This window comes from Adiantum capillus-veneris, chromosome 27 (genome assembly GCF_014529385.1).
Source record: "Adiantum capillus-veneris isolate H3 chromosome 27, ASM1452938v2, whole genome shotgun sequence".
NCBI lineage: Eukaryota > Viridiplantae > Streptophyta > Polypodiopsida > Polypodiales > Pteridaceae > Adiantum > Adiantum capillus-veneris.
The window spans coordinates 105,663,985-105,682,557 of NC_140957.1; the positions used below are offsets into that span (position 1 = coordinate 105,663,985).

The 18,573-nt window shown below is 44.6% G+C and overlaps 1 protein-coding gene across 1 annotated transcript in view; it reads left to right on the forward strand.

Annotated features, from left to right (window-relative positions):
• Positions 1–2,250: 2,250 nt before the first annotated feature.
• LOC147422500 (IAA-amino acid hydrolase ILR1-like 1) overlaps positions 2,251–18,573 on the forward strand; it is a 67,055-nt gene continuing 50,732 nt past the window's right edge. Inside the window, exons 1-2 of the mRNA XM_086503661.1 lie at positions 2,251–2,736; positions 16,836–16,961. Of these exons, the coding sequence (XP_086359787.1) occupies positions 2,356–2,736; positions 16,836–16,961 (507 nt within the window). The 5' untranslated portion in view covers positions 2,251–2,355. The remainder of the gene's footprint in view (positions 2,737–16,835; positions 16,962–18,573) is intronic.

An 18,573-nucleotide genomic window follows, 5' to 3' on the forward strand; every position in this document is an offset into this window, starting at 1 on the left:
GAATCTTTTTATCAAAGATTATGTGATGTTTTGCATTGTCTCATGCATATTTATCAAAGATTATGTGATGTTTTGCATTGTCTCATGCATAATATTGCTTCTTGCTCACCACATAGAGCTAGAAATGTAAGTAGGATAGAGTAATGGAGATGTTAATGCCAATTGCAATCCTGAAGCTTATGTCAAAGCCAAAGTCAAGAATCTAGAAGCATGGAGAGAGAGAGAGAGTCTTCTATTAAGTGATCGAGTTTCATTCTTGCAAAGAAGCAAACCAGAAATACTATCAATAAACTTGAAATTTGCAAGATTTTTGAACTAAGTTCTCACATATTTCACAGGTTTTTCTTTCCTTTACCATGGTTTGCTCATTAATGCAAATAAATAAATAAATAAAAAAATATATACATACATACACACACATATTTTATTTATTTATATTTTATACACACATACATAATAAATCTCTCTCTCTCTTATATATATATATATATATATATATATAAGAGAGAGAGAGAGAGAGAGAGAGAGAACTAACTAGAATTATGCAAGGTGAAGCTTCACTCTTATCATTCTAAAAGAATAAAATGCAGGATGTGAAATGAAAGGTGAAATAAAAAGATCCATTTAGTATTTTAAAACGAAAATAACATTGAAGGCAAGTATGGGTCATCACTCAAAACATTGAAAGTATAACTAACTCAACTCTCCTCTAAGGCTTCTTTTAGAAAGCCAAAGATGGATCCATTGGTTTCTTTGGAAAGTATGGCTAACTCAACTGTCCTCTAAGGCTTCTTTTAAAAAGCCAAAAATGGATGCGTTGCTTTTTTTTATCACAATAACAAGGGGGGCCATGTTTCACCAATCAAAACTCGAAACTACTCCTCATAACCATTCCACCTCCCGAACCTTGTTGTCCTAGATTCCAAACCTTGGCAACTTACTTTTATGAGCAAGTGCATCTCATTAAAGGGGGCCATCCCATTATTGGTCCCCCTACCCTACCAATTTTTGCACTAAAATGTGTCAAATTTTCGAGTTCCCTCAAGGTTTGAATTGTCAAGCCTTGTTTGTTTTTCATGAACATCACCGATTCAACCCACACAAGGTAGTTTTCTCTCTATCTCTCTCTCCAACCCCCCAAAAAACAAGTGAAAGAGTCACGGTGGCTTTCTAAAACAATAAGAAAATGATAAAATCATTATGTTGAGTTTAACTAGAATTATATAAGGTAAAGCATTGTTATGAATATCTCTTTTATTAAGGGACTGAGTTTCCTCCTTAGAAAGAAGCAAACTACAAATAATAGTCGAATTTTGAATTTGCAAGATTTTTGAAGTAAGTTCTCACATATTTCACCATTTTTCTTCCCTTTACCATGGTTTGCTTATTTAGTATATGTATGTATGTGTGTGTGTATGTGTAAAATAAATAAATATATATATGTATATGTATCAAATTTACTAGAATTTGCTTATTTAGTATATGTATGTATGTGTGTGTGTATGTGTAAAATAAATAAATATATGTATGTATATGTATCAAATTTACTAGAATTACTGCAAGGTGAAGCTTCACTTTAGCATTCTAAAAGAATAGAATGGAAGTGATGTCAAGCTGTGTGTAAGGATGTTAAATGAAATATGAAATAAAAAGATTCATTTAATATTTTAAAATAGAAATAACATTTAAAATAAGTCTCCATCATGGCACTGAAAACAATGAAAATATGCTTAACCAACTTAACAGTAAGGCCCATGTCACATTGGGGCAGACAAATGTTAGCCATGTTGAGGTGTCGAGCTGTCATTGGCGAAGGGAAAAGAAAAAGTTGGCCAGCAACTTTTGCCAAAGGGACGGGCAACGGAGGCCGGCCAACTTGTGAGTGAAGCCGCCATCTCCAAAAAGTGAGCGCGCGAAAGAAGAGCATAAGTCTTGAACTTTGTCCGTCAGCATGGAACATGATCGTTCGACCACTTGGCTAAATGCAATTCGTTATCATATGTGGGCATTGTATAAGTAATGGCCCAGTGTGACTGCAATTGCCTGGCCACCTTCAAAAAAGTGATGTGGCCGCCTGTCCCAGTGTGACAGGGGTCTAAAGCTTCTAAAAACTAAGGCTTCTTTTAGAAAGCCAACAACACAAAAAGGACCAATCGAGAGTCTCTTTCAACTTTTTGAAATTTTAACAGGCAAATTCAAACACAGACTCGCTCACATTTCGATCACATGCACAAATGTTTGGTCTCTCTCTCTCTCTCACTCACTCACACACACACACACACACACACACAGGCGCGTCAACTCATTTTATCTACAGTCTGAAAGCTGAATCGAACATGCACTTCTGAAGAGAACATGCGCATCAAGTATTTGCTGCTCTTGCCATTGTTCCTTGAAGCAGCTGTGAGGTATATTGGTGCTGCCCAAGGACAGTGCCCCGCCGCCCTTGATGTCAACTGTGATGATGAAGCTCCTCGCTCTGTGAAGCAGCTCAGCGCAGCCGCACACAAACAGGGCTTCCTTGACTGGCTCAAGGTGATACGCCACACGATTCATGAGAACCCAGAACTGAAATATGAAGAGTTCGAGACAAGCAAGCTCATTCGCAGGGAGCTTCAAGCCCTTGGCATCTCTTTCAAATGGCCCTTAGCCACGACAGGCGTCCTTGCAACAATTGGCACCGGATTGCCTCCCTTTGTAGCCCTTCGTGCAGACATGGATGCCTTGCCCATCAATGTAATGCTTCTTACTTGGTCTCCGCTCAATTCAATGTTTCCATCATGCACTTGCACGTGTATGTGTGTGTGTGTGTGTGAGAGAGAGAGAGAGAGAGAGAGAGAGAGAGAGAGAGAGAGAGCATGCCCTCAGCCTTGCCGAGAGTGGGTGGCCGTCACAATTGTGCCCAGCCTTGCCCCTTTGCGCTGGGGATTTGTGTTGCAACTGCACCTCCCCCTCTTGATGTTGCTGCCCAACCGTCTATGGTTCTCATAGATAGCAATATGGTGCCATTGCAGTGCTCAGGGGAACACCCCGACCCCTACCTCCCTCTCTCCCTCCCTACCCTTGTCCTTGCCCTATTTAGAGTTTCGCCCTTCTCCTTGCCCTTTTTAGATTTCTCAGAACTAGTGAGAGAGCTCTTTTGGCTGTGCGTAGCCTTCTAGGCATTTGTGGGATTATTTTGGCTGTGCGCCTTATTTATTTTGTAATGACTCTTGATATTGCCACATTTTTGGGTCGTGGGTGTTTGGGGGAGTCGGGCATATTGTTTCTACCTCTATATAGGAGAGAGAGGACGCCGCCATTTCAGAAACATATATGGAGAGGTTGCCCTGCTGGAGTTGTCCCTTAGGACTAAGTAACACACAAATTTAATGAGGGGTGGTGAGGGGATCCACGACTCACAAGTTGACACACGACTACTGAGGCTGCCGTGCGAGGTGTCTCCAGGACAGTCCCAATCGCTCGGCCTATCCTGGACAAAAGTGGTAGGTACTCCCTCCTCAAACCAGGAAAGCAGACGGAGATGGGTAGGTTTGCCTCCTCTACCAGAACATCTGAAGCTGGGTCAAAACCGTGTCTCCATTGTCGAAAGTCGGCTCGAACTGCTCGGATGGTCAAGGGACTCATGGATATGACCTTGGACGCCATCTCGGAGGTCTCAAACTCGATCTGATAGTAGCCTCGTCTGAGGAACTGAATGTCAAGATCTTGCTCACCTCTGCGAGAAGGCGGGCCTGGAGAAGATCACGCAGCTCTCCTCTGCTAGGTCTGGTGCCGAGAATCTTGCAGATGACGGAATTCACTTGCAAGGCGTTCTACCTCTGCGGCTAGGCTCGCTTGCTCTGTCGGTGAGAGAGCAAGTTGAATGGTGGGCTCAACGGGGCCGGGCGAGGGGGCTTCATTGGAGTCCCTCTGCGGTGGAGCATGAGCCTCCATCTGTGTCTGCTGCTGTGGAGAAGCGAAGTAGCGTTGATGAAAGGGAGACTCTTGCTAGACCGAGCACGTCGATGGTGCTGGCGAAGCCCGTCAAGCAAGAAGGGAGAGGGAGAGGGCTAAAGGCAGAGTGTAGGCGCGGGGTGGACAGCGGAGAGGGCGACGGACGAGGATGGACAGCGGGCAGCTGGCTGTGGGTTGGCTGGGAAGAAGGCAGCGGCGGGGGCAGTGGCGGGGGGGCTGATGCGGGCTGGGTAGTGAGAGTGGAAGCGGGCGAGGCTGAGCGCACTGGAGGCGGGCAAGGTGGGCTGCGCGAGGAGGAGAGGGCGAGGGAGCAGCACGAGGGGAGGGTGGCCCGGGGGGAGGGAGCGATGGCGAAAGGGGGTAGAGGGGGGGGGGTGCGGGCAGCAGCAGTGAGCACGCTAGTGTCAGCTATGCATGTTTATCTCGTTCGTATTCTTGTGTGAGCCATGAAGAAATGCAGTCTTAAGGCTTACACGCGATTGCGCTTACAAAAATGGAGAGGTTGCGGCGTGGATCTTGAAACTTGAGCCTTGAGCAAAAGAGGGAGAGTGAGGGAGAAATGCCAAATGGAGCTTGAACTTTGAATCTTGAGACCTTAGCCTTGAGGCTTGGGGCCCAAGAGAGAGAAAGAGACTCGAGAGAGATGGAGAGAGGGAGAACGAGGGGAAAAGACTCCAGAAAGCTCCGAGCCTCAAGCTTCAAGCTTGAGCCTTGAGGCCCAAGGGAGAAGGAGAGACGCGAGAGAGCCTTGAGGCTTGAGGGAGAGGCTAGAGCATGTGAGAGGTTGAGAGCTTGAGGGAGGGATGAGCTTTCAAGGAGGCATAGTGGTATTATATAGGGGAGAGCACCCCCCCCCTCCCCCCCCTCCAAAACATTCACAAGCACTGTCCCTAAACAGCCAGGTTTTTAAAAAAACGTTGGGTTCTTTAAAAAAACGTTTTAAAAAAGCGTTCAGTTTTTTTAAATTTTGAATTTGCCGTTCCGTCCGGTCGTTCCGCGATCTGAACTGCGTTCCGGTTACACATCGGGACGGAACGTGTTTCCGTTCCTGTTTCCGTTCCGGCTGCCTGACTGTGCTGGAAACACATTCCGGGAACGGGAGGGGGCTGTTCCACCCGTTCCTTGTTACTCTGACTTGGGATCAAGAAGAATCTTTTGTTTGTATCTGCACTTGCTAGACTTGGCCTTGTAGTCAAATTTGTGGATGACAGATGTACCTTACATGATCTCAGTTTTGGTGATGAAATTGTTGCATCTAGCATTCTATGCCGTGCGCTGTTTATGCTCACTTTGTATGACAAGTGCGGACAGAATTTTGCAAATGCAATTGTGGATTCTAAGGCTATTTTAGATGAAAAACTTCGGCATGCACATTTTGGGCATCTCAATTTTGCTAGTTTTTTGCGTTTGCAGAAATATGATATGGTTGCTTCTTTGCCGCCTCTTGAAGCACCTGTCAATTACGTTTGCGAAGGCTGTATTTTGGGTAAGATGTAGCGTTCGAAGTTTCCAAAGGATGGTTCAATAAAGGCTATATGCAGGTTACAGCTTCTGCATAGTGATGTTTGTGGACCCATGCAAACTCCGTCCTTGCGCAATTACCTTGACTTCGTGACTTTCATTGATGATTACTGTAACAAACTACTGACGTGTCAAAGCCTAAAGAATGGAGCCAACTTACAGATGCTGGCTTAGGGGCCTAAACCCTAAGAAGAACAAGTAACAGAAGAAGTGTCACAAAGTGATGACGTGGTTGCCTGAGAGCAGAAAACCGTAACCCTAATTTTTGCCAGAAATCCTAACTGCTGAAACCCTAATTTTGGAAACCCTAACCCTAAAACCTGCAAACCCTAATTATGGAAACCCTAACCCTAAAACTTGCAAACCCTAATTCTGGAAATCCTAACCTTGAAACTGCAGAAACCTAACCCTAATCCTAGCCCTAAGGGCAGTGTGGTAGATTTTTGAAAATTACGCTGTCATGATGACGTGACAGACTGGATTTTCGCGTTTTGTGCTGACTGATGACGTGGCAGGCTGTACGGATTTCCGTGATTTACGTTGACAACTTTTTGGCTTTGCTTTTGGACCAGAAGCTTTTGAGTTTTAGAGGCTTTTTACTTCAACTGCTTTTCAGGCCAAGGGCCTTTAAATATGAGGCTAGGGCTCATTCTCTGGCATGCTTCCTAGCAAAGGTGCAGAGTTTGGAGTACCGGCTTGTACTGTGTTGATGCAATATAAAGAAATACCGAAAGGGGCGCCAAGGTTTGGGGCCAATACTCTCTGGGGTGGAATTCCGCTACTCCGTGTCACATGTCGTCTCTCTTTCAGTTCAATTGTTATTGAAGTGTTAAAAGTCTGTTCAGTCTGTTCATTTCTATTGGCACGTGGTGCCCGTCTTGTGACAGTGGTATTAGAGCATCAGGCGTGTGTTTTTCTGAAAGCATACCGGTCCTACAAAAGAGCAGACAAAGCTATTGGAATTTTATTTGAGGGATCTTCGCCCTCCAACCCGGACTTATTAGCCACTCCCACCCTTACTTCATCGTGCATCGGGCGCGCTCCCGTCTTCACCGCTCATGTCTTACAGGGCATAAGCCAACTAAGATCACTTGCAAGAGAAGGATCCAGAATTGTTTCAAGTCACTGTTTTTCTCAGAAGCAGTGCCATGCAGATGTTGATGTCTACAGCTACCAAGCAACATACTCCAAGTACTTGGCAATCTTTCAAGAAAAAAAAAAATTGCCCGAAGTTATATGGGTTCTGACATCTTCCTTCGGAGTGCAACTTCTGGCAGAGTGCGGTATCCTGAAATGCTTGCCATGGAAACCCTAGCAGATTATATCCTGAAATTTCTCGACATCTCTCAGTAGATGTCTCTTCTCGAGTTGATAACCTTGGAGGTTCGGTGTGATTGCTATCTCTTGGGACTACCATCGTCGCCAAAGAAACACTGTCTGTCCAAGAGCTGATGGACCATGCTGTGCTCGGCTACGACCTTATGGAATGAACCTAACCCTGATTTTGGTGCAGGTTTAAGGATGGAAAGTAAGTCGATTTTTCGAGCTCGATTGATGTCGAGATTGCTTTTTAAGTTTGAATCTGTTTGAGAACTTGTTTAGTGATCCTGTTTGGAATTTATTTGAAATGGATGCTATCTGTTTTGAACCTGTTTTGGTGCCGATTTGAATTGTTTGACTCTGGTTTGATACTAGTTTCAATGATTGGTGATTTTACTCTCGGGTGGAGAAGTGAGAAATACAGTTTTGGTATTGTTTGAACCTTGAAACGACGTAGGTTGATGCTTGGGGAGCGTTTCGTTGTATGTTTGAAAACCTCCGAACGACGCAGGCCGATGCCTGGGGAGCGTTTGGTTGTATGCTTGTAAAATAATTGTTGTTGTGACTCCCGGCCCGGACTTGGATGGTTATGCGGGAGGAGTATTAAGAAGTCTGAGCAGTGGTTACTCTCAACACCTCCAAATGACGCAGGCTGCGGTCTGGTGGGCGTTTGGTTGTAAAAGGCCTCTATATCTCCCGGTCCGGACCTTTTTAGGTTATGCGGGAGGAGTGATGAGGGAGTCGTTGAATCTCCCGGCCCGGACCTTGTTAGGTTATGCGGGAGGAGTGTTCATCGGCGGCTTTATGTTTCTATGTCTTGTAACATGCATATGTGAGCATTTGTGTTGTATTGTGATGTGCCAACCACTGGATATTCCTAATTGGATGAGATTGCCTGGGTATGTAATTTTAGTGTATCAATACACACGTGGAAGATCAGTACGGTCCGGGTGTGATGGCTAATTTTACTACGCCCGAATATCAAGAGTTCCGATCTGGACTAAAGGAGAAGCTAACTCCTTGATCAAAACAGCCGAAAGGAGAAGCTAACTCCTTAATAAAAAGAGCAAATTGATTGTCCCTCGGAATGTCCCTCGGAATGACCCTCGGAAATTTTTGAGCTAACTTGAGTTGTTTTGCAGATATGCTGTAATCGCGGACGATTACTCTCTTTCAAGAAGGGGAGATGTAACAAACTGTTGACGTGTCAAAGCCTAAAGAATGGAGCCAACTTACAGATGCCGACCGAGGGGCCTAAACCCTAAGAAGAACAAGTAACAGAAGAAGTGTCACAAAGTGATGACGTGGTTGCCCGAGAACAGAAAACCCTAACTGCTGAAACCCTAATTCTGGAAACCCTAACCCTAAAATCTTGCAAACCCTAATTTTGGAAATCCTAACCCCAAAACTTGCAAACCCTAAGTTTGGAAACCCTACCCTAAAACTGCAAAAACCCTAACCCTAACCCTAAGGGCAGCGTGGCAGATTTCCGAGAATTATGCTGGCATGATGACGTGGCAGGCTGGATTTCCGCGTTTTGCGTTGGCTGATGACGTGGCAGACTGTACGGATTTCCGTTATTTACGCTGACAGCTTTTTGGCTTTGCTTTTGAACCAGAAGCTTTCGAGTTTTAAAGGCTTTTTACTTTAACTGCTGTATAGAAGCAGGAAGAAATCCCCTCTACAGGAGTTCACCAACCTTCATCATCAACACCATTTGCTTCTCCAACCAGAACAAAGCTCTCCTCTGTGTCTAGCGAACTCCCTTCACGAAGCTTCCTTAAGACGGGATACAACAAAAACAATAATACTGTTCTCTGGTCGGCCAATATTACTGTGAAGGGGGCAGGTTGAGTAGGCTGTAGGCCTAAAGCCATCATAGTGAACTCATGCATCATATTGATGCCAGATCCACCATCCACAATTACTCTTGAAAATTGCTGCCCCAAGACGGACACTTTCAGGCGAGGGCTTCTATAATACGTGAGGGGAGCAGCGGGATTGGATATCATATAGGACTGATGGTCGCACTGGGAGGTGCCCGCCACTAGGACTTGCTCCGGGGTAAAGTGATTGAATAACAGCAAGGGTGTGTCACAAATGGGAGCGCATAACAATATAAAATACATTCGGATAAATAGGATTTATCACTTATTACTGAAGCCAAAGGATACAGAGAGAAATAGAGAGAGAGAGAGAAGATAAAGTGAGAAGATGGACACAGTACTGGGGACCAGAAGATGGGCTGGTCCCCCCCCCCCCCCCCGTAATAGTATCTTTATTACTGAGGAGAAGTCTATACAAGCACTTGAACCGAACGTATTACCACGTTCGTTCTAGAATAAGACTTGATGGTTCCCGGAAGCCTCAGCTTCCGATTCCTAGGGCAAAACCCTATTCCAAGGAACTTCCGTTCCTTATTCCAATTCCTCGAGAATCAAGGTTCTCGCCTCTGGATCTCACCTTCCAGACTCAGGGCATGGCATCCCTGCAACTCTTTTCCAACTCTCTTTCCAGAGTCCTCTTCCCGCAGAACAACTCTGCTTTCCCGGACACGAAGTCCTTACTTGGGAATCCCAACTTCCGGATCACAACTTGAGAGACTACCTCTCTCCGATCCGTGGATCTAATTCCCAAACTCGGGTACAAAACCCTTGGGCTGATCTGGCTCTAGTTCCTCAGAGCGCTTTTCTCCTGCAGAGGCTCATACCTTCCTCTGCTCCTACTCCCTCACGGAGAGGAAGTACACCTGCAATCAAATACTCAAAGATCATAACATGAAAATCGCTACCTTCAAAGTCTCGACGCTCGAAACGCAACTCGATTCTCGAAAAGCAATTCCCCGGAAGAGATCTCTACATAGAAAATTTCCTCTCTTCCAATCCTACACACAAAAGAGGTGTGTTCTCGGGTTCCTTCTCGTAAATTAGACCCGTCTACGACGTTTATGGGCTGAAAACAGAGAAAAACAGCAGCTTGTCGCGATGGAAACATGCTCCGTAGGCACTTCTTCGCGAGGGAACTCGCGCACTGGGTCTTGGCGACATCGGGTACACTTGGAACAGCCATGGGCATCACCGGCAAACGTCTTCTTTGCGGGTGAACTCTGCAGCAGCATCTCCTTCTTGCAAAGATTGGTCCTCCTCTCTGAGTGAGGACATGTGATGCTTTTATAGCTCCTAGCCACGGGCACGAATAGCTGCTCGCGTAGAGATTGCGGCCGTTTTTTTTTTTTTTGCTATTCTGCCAGAAAAAGAGAGAGAGAAAACGCTGGCTGATCTGTTGCCTTATTTATCAGAGGGCAGCCGGCGTATTTTAAAAATAGTCTGAACCTGCCCAAAAACTCAATAAAACCTTATAAGTTAAAAACAATGCTTTCACAGCACTTTCCAGGCGTCCCTGGATGCAATCACATGCACAGTTGCAATGCAGACATAGACTTCCTTGCGGGAAAGCATCTGCTTTCCCGAAAAGCATCTATTTTTCCTCAAAGTTTTCTCTAAACCCATCTTCATTCAAGTGCTTGTTTTTTCCTTGTGCACAATTCTAACACAGTTCGGAATTTCCTCCCGACTGTGGATATTCCCTTTCCGATGCACCCATCGCCCACCTTGTGACGCATTAGGAATACCCATCACCTAGTCTATTCCTACCGAACTTACGGTACAATCTTCTTCACGATGCTCTATGTCACCCATCCTATGACGCATCAGAGATGTCCGTTCTCGGATGGTCGGATACTTCTTTCCGATGCGGAAATAGCCAGAACCAACGGTTTCCGAGACAAAGCATCTGCCACCACATTCTTCTGTCCCTGCACATGGACAATCTCGAAGTGGAACTGTGACAAGATGTTCACCCACCGCATCTGCTTTTCCGAAAGGTGCTTCTGTGATAAGAAGTAGCGCAAACTCTGATGGTCTGTAAAGACAGTAAAATCCGCTTCGAGTAGGTAATGTTGCCACTGAGTAAGAGCATGGATAACCGCCAATAGCTCTTTCTCATAAATCTGTGCTGTCATCTCCGGCTTAGAGAACAAACGGCTCTCGTAAGCTATGACATGACCTTCTTGCATCAAGACCGTACCCAGACTACGACCACAAGCATCACAATACACTTCAAATGACTTCTGTAAGTCCGGCAAAGTCAACATAGGTCCTGTAGTCGATTTCTCTTTCAATGTCCGAAAGGCAATCACCTCTGTGGGTCTCCACGAGAAAGGTACTCCTTTCTGTGTCAAGGTATGCAAAGGGGAAGCAACCTCTGCAAACTTTCGTACGAACCGCCTGTAGTACGAACACAGTCCCAACAAGCTTCTAACTTCATGGACATTCCTCAAATCGGGCCAGTCACGTATAGTCTCTATCTTGGCCGAGTCCATTTGCACTCCTGCTGCTGACACAATGTGTCCCAAAAAGTGTATCTCTGGTAGGAAAAATTCACTTTTCTTTGCATTAATTACTAACGTGTGATCTCGTAATGCTTGAAAGACTTGAAGCAGATGATCTCTGTGTTCTGCCTCATTCTTGGAGAAACAATGATGTCGTCAAAGAAAGTGCCAACAAATAGCTTGTACTCTCGAAAAATCCAATCCATCATCCGGTTAAAAGTCGCAGGAGCATTGGTTAAGCCAAAAGGCATCACCAAAAACTCAAATAACCCAAAAGTCGTCCGAAAAGCTGTCTTGTAGACATCTCCTGGTGCTATCCTGATATGATGATATCCACTCTTCAAGTCAATCCTGCTAAAGCACGAGGATCCCTGTAACTTGTCGAGTATATCATCGATCCTAGGAATCGGAAATCTGTTCTTGATGGTGATTTCGTTGAGAGTGCTATAATCGATGCACATTCTCCAAGATCCGTCTTTCTTCAAAAACCAACAACACTGGAGAGCAATACGGTGAAGTACTAGGCTGGACAAGACCCTTTTCCAAGAGGTCTTTCACTGGGTTCATAATCTTTTCATTCTGTACTCGGCTCACACGGTAAGGTGGCCGATTCGGTGGCGTGCTTCCAGGTATCAGATCAATGGTCTGACCTTCAGGCCCTCTGGAAAGCAATTGGCATGAGTGTGGAGAAAAATCTTGGCGTTCTTTTGATCAGGTCAAAACATATTCAACCTTTATCCATCGTTCAATTCTCTCCCAAAAGAATGAGTAAGAAACTGAAGTTCATCGAGTAAAATCTCTAAGCCCTTCATTTATCAAAGTCGCTTTCTCGGCCCGGTAGTCAACCACGGCGTAGTTCTTGTGGTACCAAGGGATCCTGAGTAGAACGTCACTCGCGTGCCCTGAACACCCCTGTCATTGCAAACGAAGTTTGCCAATGCTCGGTGTAATGGCAACATCCATCCGGGTGCCAGTCGAACTACCTCCGCCTGTGGCGTCAGTTGGGCGTAGTTCCAAATCGAGCCGCCAATTCCAAGTGAAAAGAAGTTGGCCTTGGCTCCTTCAAAAGAGCTTCCTGATCCTTCACTTTGCCCCAAAAGCGGCAAAGTTTGTACTTTCATTTATTAGATTCGGTGTAGGTCCCACGCCATGTGGTACCAGTTCTGCTTTTCTATCTGCCTTTTCTGCCACATTCCTCAGCTGCTCTCGAACTCTCAGACCTGTCGTCGTCTTTATCATTCTGTTCTTTCTGTGCCTTATTAGGGCACTTCGCGGAGATATGTCCATGTTCCCCGCATCCAAAGCACTTCCCCTCTCTGATGAAGCGAGCTCTCTCCTCAGGAGTAAGCTTGGGTTGTGCATCCTTTTTCTCTGGGTTGCTCTTTTTCTTTCTACTTTCATTCCCAGAAGTCTGTTCGGCTCGTTGTGTCATGGCCTCATCTGTGGGGTAGGTCAGACTGCCAGAGTGAATGGCAAAGCCCCGCTTCGCATGACTCATCAACTCCTGAATTGAAGTTGACTTTTGTTCCAAGCAGTGATCTCGGATCTCTGTAGGTAGACCCAATTTAAACCGCTCAATCTATTCTCTGAACAGGATCTTCTTGAATGAAGAGGCGGGTAGAAAAGAGCTCCAGAATCTTTCACAATAAGCATTGATTGTATCTTTCTTGGTCATCCGAAGATGGTTCCAAGCAGCTCGTACATCTCGTTCATATTCTTGCGTCAACCAAGAAGAAATAAAAAGCTTCTTAAATTTCAGCCATTTAACTGGCGTATTCTTGTTAAAAGAAGCGTGGACCACCAAGTACGAGCATTCCCCTTAAGGTAAGAGGTAGCTCTCTGAATCTTGGAGTGCTTTGAATAGCGTCCTCCCACGAAAGCGATGTCAAGCTGCTGTATAAAAGACAAAGCCTTCGAAGCATCTGATTTTTTTCTGAAAAGTATCAAACTTGATCGAGTGGCCACCTTCCTTAAACTCTCGGACTTTCTTGCTTTTATCTTCGAGAAAGTCATACTGGTTGGCTTTGTAAAAATTCTTCTTGTTCGCATAAAACTTTCCGTCATCGGAATCTGAGCTGTCTGTAGACGAGTCCTCAGTAGAACTGTCAGTCTCTGGGCGAGATGTAGCCTTCTTTGCCTTTTTCTTGCCCTTTCCGAAGCTTTGTTTCTTGCTTCGCTTTTTACCTTTTCTGTCTTCTTCGCTCGAATCCGAGGAGCTAGAAGAACTATCAGAAGAAGAAGAAGAAGAACTGGGTACTCCTTCAAATCGAACACGCTTCTTCTGTTTCTTTGCCTTGTCAAAAGTCGAATGACGACCCAATAAACTGGAAAGTCAGTGCTTTTCTTTTGCTTTTTGCCGTGCTTTTTGGCTTTCTTTTGCGCGTCAAAAAGTTGAGCAATCCGTGCATCAACCACGTTCTCCAGCTCCTTCTCCGTATATTTCTTGGAGGCAGAAGGTTTCTTGAGAGCGGGTTTCGGGAGTGGTGTTGTGGTTCTTTGCCACTCCATCTGTACCTCTTCCAAAGAGGTCTGGTTCATATATTTTGCCATCTTCGGGTCCTTGGCAAAATTGAGCATCATCTTTGTTGCATCGCCGATCAACTAGCGACGCTCCATCTCTCGCCGTTCCGCCTAAGTAGGCCAAGGCGGGCCATACTCTTTGCCGGAATCTTCGTTGTGATCCCTGCACGCATCTCCAGATGCAGAGGGAGTCAACTGATCATTGCCTGAACCCATAGGTGCCGCGGAAAAAAATTTCGGGGATCCGATTTCCCGTAGAAGAGAAATCGGCCGTGCTCTGATACCACTGTAACAGACTTGGACACTCCAAGTCAAGAATCAACCGCGACAGCACCAAATAACCACTTCAAAACAATTCACAGATCACAATAAATTTGCACTGGCCCGGCAGAGTTCCGTGCCTAGAGATATTGGCCCCAAAGACTGGCGCCCCTTTCGGTATTTCTTTTTGTATTAATCAATCATCAAAGTACAAGAGAGCGGTTAGGGTTTCACTCTCAGACTCTGCGTCCAGATGCTCTGAGAAGTGAAGCCCTCACCACTTATTTAAAGATACAAGGGATGCCCAAAAGTAGAGCCCCAAAAGCTCTTAAAATAAAAAGCATCAGTTCTCTCTCTCTCTTAGAGAGTCTTCTCTCTTTTTTTATAAAAAAAAGCAAAATTCGCGTCGCTCATCATTTTTCATTTTTTTTAAAAAATTAATTAATTTATTTTTAATAGCCTCCGCGGTTTCCGGAAATTAGGGTTTCTGGCAGAAATTAGGGTTTGCAGAAATTTTAGGGTTTCTGGCAGAAATTAGGGTTTTTGCTGTCCGCCACGTCATCACTTTGTGACACCCACCCTTACTTCATCGCGCATCGGGTGCGCTCCCCTCTTCACCGCTCATGTCTTACAGGGCATAAGCCATTAAGAACCCAAGACTTGGAATTCATGGATTCAACAGAATATTTGCAGTTTTTGCTCAACGAACTCCACGACATTCTTTCGCGGCATCCTCAGCAGAATCTTCCGATGCTGCGAAGTTTTCAACAATTTTTGAACTACATGTTACCCCCTCTGATGCCCCAAGTGGTACCTCCTTCTCCGGCACCAGAAAGTACGAGAGCTTCCAACCGGCAACCTTCTCAGCCGCCTGTTCCGATCGGGGGAGTCTTCACGAATATGGTGCAGCTATCTGACCCTGATCCAGTGCAACCGCCTTTTCCACCGCCATTGCTCCCACCTCCACCACCACTGCCACCAGGCTACAAGGGTTGGAGCCCATATGGATATCCTTATTATCCATACCTGGGATATGCGCCTAACCAACCCAAAGATTTCAAAGGTGGTGGCACGACAGTCAAATTTTTTACTTTTTCCGGGATGAAAGATCGCAAGAAAGCAATGCAGTTTCTACAGCAATTCGACAACATCTATGCTTTACGGAACTATACAGAAGAATCCAAGATTTCTTGAGCAGTGGGATTTCTTAAAGATAATGCTATGCAATGGTGGAGTTCAATCGCGACACAACCGCATGCTCCAAGGACTTGGCAAGCTTTCAAGATAGTTTTTACACGTAGTTACATGACTTCTATGTTTGAAGTTTGGATTTTGGCAGAGTGGGGCAACTTGAAAATGCTTGCCATTGAAACCATGGACAAATATAGCCAAAGGTTTCTCGATGTGTACCTTCCGGTGTCCTTTAGATCTGTTCCCTTGGAGGCCCAATGCGAGCGATACACCATTGGACTACCATCACCATTGCAGGAATATTGTCTATCCAAGCAAGTCTCTACCATGCAAGAACTTATGGACCATGCCGCGGTCGGCTACAAACTGATGAAGGGAAAGCTAGAGTTTACCACAGAAGAATCTCCGGCCACTAACCACAACTCTCGGCAACAACGAACAAATTCTCGAGAGTCTCGTGAAAATCAACCGCAAAGGCCTTGTTTGATGCCTCAACAACGAGGCACCTCACTACAAGAAGGCCGATGCTTTGGATGCTTTCAAACAGAGCATAATCATTCTAATTGTCCCAAGCGCACTGATAGACCAAAGGAGCCGACGCCCGCACCAACGGTCGACAGAATCCCATCACCACCTCCTGCTAAGAGAGCTAGACCCGCTATTGGACTAGTTCCTGATATTTATGGCATACGCCTTGAGAGTACAAATGAATTGTGTCGAGCATATGGCAAAGTCAATGGCTTCAAAGCCCTTATTTTCTTTGACCTCGGAGCTACAGAGAACTTCATCCATCCAAAATCCTTAAAGCAGATGCACTTTGATTATGATGCAGAGGGTTGAGAAATTGAAGCTGAGCTAGCCACAGGGCAAACTCAGAAAGTAGTACCGCTCATTGGTGCTCTTCCAGTGACTATTCAAGATTATCATGGAAAAGCTGATTTCCACATCATGAAGTTGGGCAATTGTGACGTTCTATTAAGCATGCCTTGGCATGACAAGAATGATGCGACTCTCCAGGTCCGGAACCGAACCATCACCGTGATGCAGAAGGGCAAGCCAGTCGTCCTCAAAGTTCAGTTGTCCGAACAAAACCCTGAATGAACTCTCTAGTTGTTTTATAGTTAGATACTTTTGAACTTTGTTTGAGAAAGTACTGTTTGAAATTTGTTTGAAATGGATAATATCTGTTTTGAACCTGTCTTGGTGCCAATTTGAAATGTTTGACTCTGGTTTCAATGATTGGTGATTTTACTCCCGAGTGGAGTAGTGAGAAATGATGTTTGAGAATGCTTGTTCACCCTTAAAAATAGAGAAAATAAGCTTCGGAACTTTAAAAAACAGCAAAACACATATTTAAAACCCTAAAAAACAGCAAAAAACAGTGGCAAAACCCTAAAAAACGGCAAAAAACAGTTTCAAAACCCTGAAAAACAATAAAAGAACAATAAAAAACAATGACGAAACTCTAAAAAATAGTGGCAAAACCCTAAAAAGCAGTAAAAGAACAGTTTCGAAACCCTAAAAACAGCAAAAAAACAATGACGAAACCCTAAAAACTGCAAAAAAGAGGTGACGAGACCCTAAAAACAGAGAGAGAGAGAGAGAGAGAGAGAGAGAGAGAGAGAGAGAGAGAGAGAGTGATTATGCAAGATTTCTGTTTTGCATTGTTGTTTAGGAACTAGTTGATTGGGAGCACAAAAGCAAGCACCCAGGAAAGATGCATGCATGTGGGCATGATGCTCATGTTACAATGCTATTAGGAGCAGCAAGACTCTTGCAGGAGAGACGAGATCAGTTTCAGGTTTGCCGTTCTTCTAGCTACAAAGATAATTTGTCTCAAAACACATCTGTCCATTAACATTTTTTGTTCTCGTTAGTTCTCTAATATTAATTATCTCTTGTATGTAGTCTTTGGTGGCATTCCCTGCTATTTATACTTAAAAGAGTATTTCTGAACACGTTGCTGTTACTTTCTCCCCAAAATTCCTCAGCGGAGAGACTAACAAGGGATTTTGGGTGCATTGTCTTCATTTTCAAAGTCCTAACCTCCCCACAAAGAGGTTTTGGTACTCTCTGCTACACATAAGCGCATTTATCGATTTCCCTAAACTTTTTATAGAAGGGGTGGTTCAAGGGGTTTTGGTCTCATTCTTTACTGGTTTCCCTAAACTTTTTATAGAAGGGATGGGTCAAGGGGTTTTGGTCTCATTCTCTTCATTTTGACCTTTAGAGCAATACAAAATACATATGATTAACATCTTTTGTTGTTAATGGTTATCCTACCATGCTCATACATAAAACTTGCAGTATCTGTTTCTTGTTGTTTGTGTCGAAAACAAAAAATATTGTTCGTCTGATGTTACCTTTTACGACTTGGTCATGGAGTGCATTGATTATTTAGGAAATTTTTCTTTTGGAGCATGTTTTTATGGGCAATAAACTTCTCTGTTAAGTTCTTGCTGATCAAGTCAATGAGTGGGCTATTCAAGAGGACTTTCTAATTGAAAATCAAAAGATGGATTTTGGAGGTTTGTATCCTGCACCGGGCCAACACCTTTATCATTTGATAAGGGAAGATGGACCGCGTGTCATGTATTGATATTAAATGGAGCCTTTAGTGTCAGACCTCAGTTGCAAAAGGATCTGACAGACTGGAAAGGCGTGAGCATAACAAGCCTGCTGAATAATGAGGTTATCAGCCTGCCTATCAATGCTCATAATTTGATTGTTTTTGTATGTGATTTGAGGCTGGCACCTTTAAGGTTTGCTATCTTTTGGCTGGCATGAGTAGTATAACTAGCTTACGTCCAGTAGCAAGGCTACATTGTCAGTGTCAGTTGCAGGACACTCGACTCATGACCGATGGACCAGGACTGTGTTGGTGGTCTAGTGGACTAGAAGCGTGTGGTGGGGCACTGAGGAGTAGTAGTCGAGTGGACACCGTGGCCAGCTTACCATCACCACCACTATTACCCCACAGATATGTGCAGCTGTCTTTTCAGAGATATTTGCTAGAGTTATGGGTGATGGTTAGTCTTTGAAAATGAAGACAATGCACCCAAAATCTTTGATATATGATGAGTTGGGCATGAGTTTGATACAAGTCTTTGGTCTGAAGTCTAGTCTATGCACTCAGCACTCTCCCTGCAGAGTTTGAGCCTGGACACCCTCATTGTACTTTGTGAGCACTTGGTCTAGCGCTGTGTGTTGTTAGCGAGAGTCTGTAGCCGATACATTTAGATTTCATTGAGCTTGGAGTATATCTTGTCTTGCTATTTTTTTAGTACATTTCTGTTTTTTTATGTTTCATTGTGGTTGTATAGTTTCTGCCAATGAGTGAGATTTCTTGCGCACCGCACTGAGGAGCACCCACACTAGAGAGCACAAAATTATTTTCCTACCACTGTCCACAG